We start from the raw sequence: 6,688 nt of genomic DNA, 5'->3' as shown, positions 1-6,688 counted from the left end.
TTGATTCTTGCAAAGAGAAGATTGGTGAATTTCCAACTCAAGTGGGACTTACAAGCCAAAAACAAAAATAATAAATAAAAAGAAAAGAAAGTGGCTTATAGCCACGGAAGGAAGAGAAAGTATGTTTCTCATATTTTTAAAACAAAAGAAAAAGAAAACAGAGAGAGTGAAGGAGAAGAGATCAATGAGAAGAGAAGAAGAAAGAGGAAAAAATGGTGGTGCCATTTTGATCTCATTGACATGGTAAACTTGTTCTATTTCTTATGAAATTTTAGTATGTTGTTCCTAGTATAGAGATGAACATTAAAATATAACTTACTACTTGTATTACTCTTTTTTTTGTCTGATTTAAAATATCCATTTTTGTAGAAAGTTTATGTTGTTCTATCAATTTTAATGATATATGTTGTTGATTATTGAGATGTCCAAGTGTTACTAGAAAAATTGATTGTGTACCTATTAGTCGTCTTTGTTTGTAAGAAGAAGAAACAACTGAACATCCCATTTTCCTATGCAAATGGATCACAAGTGCAACGCAGTCCACCAGCAAATTCTATATCCCTGGGATCTTGGCTTTCAAACATGATGCACAAACTAAAAGGAGGCACAGCTGAGGAATTCGAGACTGGCTGGAGCATAGTAAGATTAATGGCTTGGAATATATGGAAAAATAGAAACTTAGCAGTTTACCAACATAAAGCAACCATAATCCAAGCAACATTATAGGAAATAGAGATACTTAAATACAGAACAACCAAAGAAAACAAAAAAAGAGCAAAATAAAAGAAGGAAAATATCAAAATCAATGTAGATGCAGCATTCAAACAGGAACTCGGTCAGGGAGCAGCAGCAACAGTGATAAAACATAGCAATGGCAATCTGAGAGGAAGAACAAAGGTAATAGCAAATTTAGTCTTGGCAGTAGAAGCAGAAGCAATAAAAGAACCCTGATCCTAGCGAGACTAATAATTGAGTGAGATAATCAAACCTTAGTGCAATCCATTAAATCAAACCATCTTTTCCATTTCTGGAGCAGTAGACCACCAAAGCCTATGGAAGACATTCTCAACAAGCCTATTTCAGTCTCTTTGGAGTTCTTAGACTAGTTGCTCGATTAGGTGAGAATGGTGGGGGCGTTACTGTTTGAAATTTGAATTCTGGGTTTTCTTGCGGGTTGGGTCACTTCTAATAAAAAACAAATAAAAATAAATAGATGCAATAATGACTAACCAAATAATTAACTATGATATACATCCTTAATTTATTTTTTCTCCTTAAATATTGTAAACTTATTAGCATTACCCGCAAAATATATTGATTTAGTTTTTGTCCAGTATTTTGAACCAATCGGTTGGAAAAGTATCACATAAAAAGATAATGTGCAGTTCAGTCTATCTAAATCATGTAAATATATATATATATATATATATATATATATATATATATATATATATATATATATAATAATTTGTATGATTGTTAATATATATAATGTTTAATTAACTCTGTCCAGATAATAAAGAAAGGAAGACTTGGCAACAAAGACATGCTCATATCATATCCAAAAAATTCCCTCCACTTAGAACTTAGGACTAAATAAAAATGACCAAATAAATTGAATTATATTGTTTTGGTCACTCTACAAAGTTCAAAACCTGTTCAATCAATTTACCATACTCTGATCCACAGTAACAAAAACATTTGCATCCACTGCTTCACTTGTTTCAATCACAACCTTGTTCTCAGATACATTCCTCAAAGCATGATTAGGGAATGTTCCACCACTAGAGCTTAATGAGTACTGAACATTTCTGATAAGGTTTGGAAAAAGCAGAACATTACTAAAATCAACATTCCATAATGTTCCATTCCCTCGAATTGACATTTTTGCCACTGTGGCCTTCAAATTCATTCCCCTCACAATGTTCCTATCAACAATAGCTTGATCAATTTGGTTGAAACTGTTGTTTGATTGGTCCAATTGAACAATCTCCACCCCAGAACTGGACCCTGAAAACATGTTATCAACAATGCTGACTCCATTCACAACACCTTTCACTGATTTAAGGACAATGTTGGCATCACCAAGGAAGAAACTGCTAGAGACATGGAGCTGGACCGGATCCTCGGCGACGATACTCGTGTAATCCATGTAAGAATTCACAATCCTTGTCTGTGTTAGCCCCGGCAGCTTCAGATATATCCCGGTCCCTCCGAATCCGGTGGCCTTATTGTAACAATGCACGCCGGAGAACGTGTTGGCCTGACCCGTTACCATTATTCCTATAGCTGCAGAGAAGATGACAACATCCGTGACGGCGTTATCGTTGCCGAGGAGACTTATTCCGGTCCCGGAGAAATTCTTTTCATTTTTATCACCTCCAGCGGTTACGTACTGGCCAAGAAAAGTGTTTCTAATGTATGTCTCATGACCACTTTGGACTAAAATTCCATTTGTGGTGAAGTGTGTAATGTAACAGTTGTCTATGTTAGTTCTGAGTGAGTTAATTACTGAAATGCCCCCACCTCTGAAGTTTGAGTCTAACAAGAGGTCCTTCAAGCTTATGTACTCAAAATTGTAGGGTGAAGAACGGGAACTCTCTGAGTTAGCTCCATTCTTCTCATTATGATTATTATTATTATTATTATTATTATTATTATTATTATTATTATTATTATTATTATTAGAAGAAGAAGAGGTTGGTGACAAATCAATGAGGTACCCATCTTCTGGAAAGTTATTTGAGGCTCTTATAGTTCCACCATGTATCTGATTTCATCAAATTACAAACAAAATTTCAAACTCAACTGTTATGGTACATTGAAAAAAAAAATGTACTTTGATTTGACTTTTTCTATTTTTACTTTTTACATTAAAAATGAGTTTAATTAGTATATACGGTAAATACTATCATTTAATTAGATATTAATGTTTGTGTGATTTTTGTTGATGTCACAATACAAAATTGGATGTTTATGTAAAACAATTTTACGTTGAAATTATACACTAATTGAATTTTAAAAAGAAATGATAACAAAATTGCTTTACAAAAATATCTTCTAAAAGCACATTAGAAATTGTCATTTTCTTGGTGCAGTTATACCAACTCTTTAACCATTATGACAAAAACATATCAAGACTAATTAATTACCTGCCTCAAAAATTAATTTCGTCTATCAGTCTATACAATAAAGTCTTCCAAAATATATGACAATTGTCAAATGCTAAGGAAACTGCAAACTTCGGTAGAAAATTTCATATTGCGTACTAATCTACTAATGCTAATAATAGAAAATCAAAAGTTAAGTTTGATTTGTATTTTTATTTTCAGTATTTTTTTTTTGTAGAATATAAAAATTTATTATTTTAAATACAATTCTAAAAACAAAAAAATACAGAAAATGAAAACGCAAACTAAAACGCACTTTAAAGATTTCATACCATGAGGTTCCCTAGACGGGCGGCCGGCAAGCGCAGTGGACGGCTGATGAGGTAGCTACCACCCTCAAGATCAACATGGGCACCTCCAAGATCAGTGATGCCCTGCATCAACTGTCCTTGACTTGGAACCTTGGCTGCATCTGCTATGGCTGCAAGAATTGCTTCTGTGCTGTCTGAATTCCCACTTGGATCTGCCCCATACGATGTCACGTGGTATACGCGTGGATTGTTCACACCCTTCAATTGCATCACACAAGATAAGCATCATTCATTTCACAAATTTTCCAACCAACAAAAACACAAACAAAATAAAATAAAAAGAGTGCTACAACATAGGCAGAAAATATGTACTATTTGTCACTTAGCTGAAATAAACTTGTACATCTTTTGTTTCTGCTTTTATGTTTAAAATTTTATGGAAAAAAAATAAAAATAAAAATGTGAACCAAATGCACTCTTAGGTAGCGTTTGGTGGAGAGACAGACACGGAAAGATTGAGACTGAGAGACAGAGACTAAGAGACTGGGATTGAAATCAGTATTCTGTTTGGTGTAAAATGGGAGACAGGAATTGAAACAAGAATGAAACTCTAATTTAATTTGTACAAAGGGTAAAATTGAAATTAATTAATTGAAATGAAAGTATTTTAGGTATAAAATGTTATTAAAGTTTCAGTCTTCATCTCTAAAAATTTCAGTCCCATGTGTCCCTACTTTTTGGAGGTACTGAAATACTGAAATTTTAGAGACAGCGACAAATTTTAGTACCAATCTCTGAACTAACAAACACGATACTGAGTCTCAGTCTTTGTCTCAGTACCTCAAAACAAACGCTACTTTAGTTTTTATGAGAAATTACAAATTGGCATGTTATTAATTCATATGTTATGTCTGTGTTCCAAAAGTATTTATAATTACTCATTTTTATTTATAATATTTAAAATTATAACAATAAAAGGTTCTAAGTAATTCTTAAAAACACACTAAACGTTGTTCTAAGACTCTGTTTGATAAATATTTCAAAACAAAGATAAAACCACAACAGAAGATAGATAGATACTAGCGAAAAAATAAGAACAAACAACATTTTATTTTATTTATATTTCTATTTTGATCTATATATCAAATAAAAGCTAAGAGCATACAATTATTTTCTGACGCAAAAAGAAAAAAAATGAACACAATTGAGTTTAATCACCTCAGATAGCAAAGGGGAAGAAGCAAAAGAGGATGAAAATGAAGAAGATGTTGAAGCAACAGAACCATGTCTAGTAAGAGAGGCCTTAAAGGCTTGTAATCTTCTTATATCTTTATGGTAGTGATTGGCACCAGAAATGGTTCTTGGATGCAAGTTCTGATCTCCATAAACTCCACCATCAATAATTACAAAGAAACAAGGCACCCCAAGACACAAGAACCAAACTAGAAATGTTCTTGCCATTGTGAGAAGGGGCTCAAGTTTGAGGAAGAAGCATTCTAGATGTGTGGCCATTTAAATAAATGGGTAGTAGAGGAAATATATATAAAGTTAATGAGGGAGAGAAAGAGAGTGTGACATGGAAATTAAAGAAGAGTTGGTAACTAAGATTTTGATATCATATTTGATCATACAAACCATGACACATTCATATCCTTGCAATTAATTTTGGCTGAAGGTGGTTGCTATGTAATTTTGGCTTTTTAGTTTCAAGCTTTATTTTCAGTTTACCTGACAGAAATGCAATTAATAGTCACTAACTTTGTACGGCTAATTTTTTTTTACCATTATTTTATGTGTACACTAAAATTAGCCTTACTATAAAATATATATTAAAATATAAAATATATATTAAAAATAAATTAAATAACACATATAATTTATATAAAAATATATAATAACTAATTTTAATAGCTAATTTTAATATATAAATAATATTTTTATATTTTTAATATTAATATTACACAAGATTATTTGGCTGCAGGTGAGTTCTACTTTGCTATGAGAATTTTTTCACTTTTAGAAAATACAATAAAAAGTTTTTTAATTAATTTAAAAAAATCATTGACATTTTCATAAATTTTTTTTTAAATTTTAAAAATTACTAAAAAAGTATTAAACAATATCGCGTTTTGTTATTTTAACAAAGTTAAAAAATTAAGATTGTAGCACCCCCATAATTCAATACAACGCGCATAACGAGTCACTTTAAAAAATGACACCCTTCTGAACCCAATATTAAAAAAGTTCACTTTGCACATGCTTTAAGGACTTTCTAACAAAAGTTGAAATATGGGTGTTCATGAATCCGATCCGATCCGCATATCTGCGGTATTTATCCGAATTTAATTCAAAAATTGTGGATATGGATCCGATTCGCAAGGCTATCAGATCAAATTCGTACACTAATCGGAACGGATTGCGGATTTTGTGTTGGTATCCGCATATCCGCGTATCCGCAAAAATAAAGAAATAAATAAGTAAATATTCTTTTTATATTTTATTTCAACTAATAATTATCATATATGTTGTATTATTTTAATTTATTATTTAAAAAAAATATATTTAATATTATTTTAAGACTACACATATTTAAAAGAATAGAAAATGAATTTTATTGATATTTTTTTAATAAAAATAAACTTTAAAAAAAATTTTTATGTTTTGCGGATATATCCAATATCCGATATCTGATCCGATCCGCAAATATGCGGATCAGATCCAAGCTTAAAATATGCGGATATGAAATCCAATATGATCCGATCCGATGATTTAAGTGCGGATCGGATCGAAATTTTAGTCATATCCGATCTGTGTTGACCCTAAAATTAAAATTAAAATGTTGTATAAGAAAGATATTTTGGAATAAAAAGAAAGTCAAGAAACCATATAGTTCATGTGATTTGTAGGACTCTGTCTAATTATGTTTTTTAATTATTAGATAACGTTTAGTAGAGAGACAGAGACTGAGAGACTGAGACTGAGAGACAAAGACTAAGAAACAGAGACCGAAATAAATTTCAGTATTCTATTTGGTGTAAAGTGAGAGACAGAAATTGAAAAAAAAATAAAACTCTAATTTAATTTGCATAAAGGATAAAATTAGAATTAATTAATTGAAATGAGGGTATTTTAGGTATAAAATGTTATTAAAATTTTAATCTCTGTCTCTAAAAATTTCAGTCCCCTGTGTTCCTACTTTTTAGAAGTACTGAAATACTGAAATTTTAGAGACGGAAACAAAAATTTTAGTACCAATCTCTAAGCCAA

At 31.2% G+C, this 6,688-nt stretch overlaps 1 protein-coding gene and 1 long non-coding RNA gene across 2 annotated transcripts; both read right to left on the bottom strand.

The window, feature by feature from the left end:
* Window positions 1-634: 634 nt before the first annotated feature.
* Window positions 635-1,129, bottom strand: LOC140178834 (uncharacterized). The gene is made up of 2 exons (XR_011871775.1): window positions 989-1,129; window positions 635-879 (listed from the first exon to the last, which is right to left on the bottom strand). It is a non-coding gene; the product is annotated as an uncharacterized lncRNA (long non-coding RNA).
* A 426-nt stretch (window positions 1,130-1,555) lies between these two features.
* Window positions 1,556-5,080, bottom strand: LOC112741808 (polygalacturonase QRT3). Its single transcript, XM_025790924.3, has 3 exons — window positions 4,640-5,080; window positions 3,443-3,679; window positions 1,556-2,770 (listed from the first exon to the last, which is right to left on the bottom strand). Exons 1-3 carry the CDS (start codon window positions 4,931-4,933, stop codon window positions 1,664-1,666), a joined length of 1,638 nt encoding a protein of 545 aa, XP_025646709.1. The 5' UTR covers window positions 4,934-5,080; the 3' UTR covers window positions 1,556-1,663.
* Window positions 5,081-6,688: the final 1,608 nt, after the last annotated feature.

The sequence above is a fragment of the Arachis hypogaea genome, chromosome 14 (genome assembly GCF_003086295.3).
Source record: "Arachis hypogaea cultivar Tifrunner chromosome 14, arahy.Tifrunner.gnm2.J5K5, whole genome shotgun sequence".
NCBI lineage: Eukaryota > Viridiplantae > Streptophyta > Magnoliopsida > Fabales > Fabaceae > Arachis > Arachis hypogaea.
Note: the sequence above shows the minus strand (reverse complement) of the source record. Positions and strands in the feature narration are given on the sequence as shown.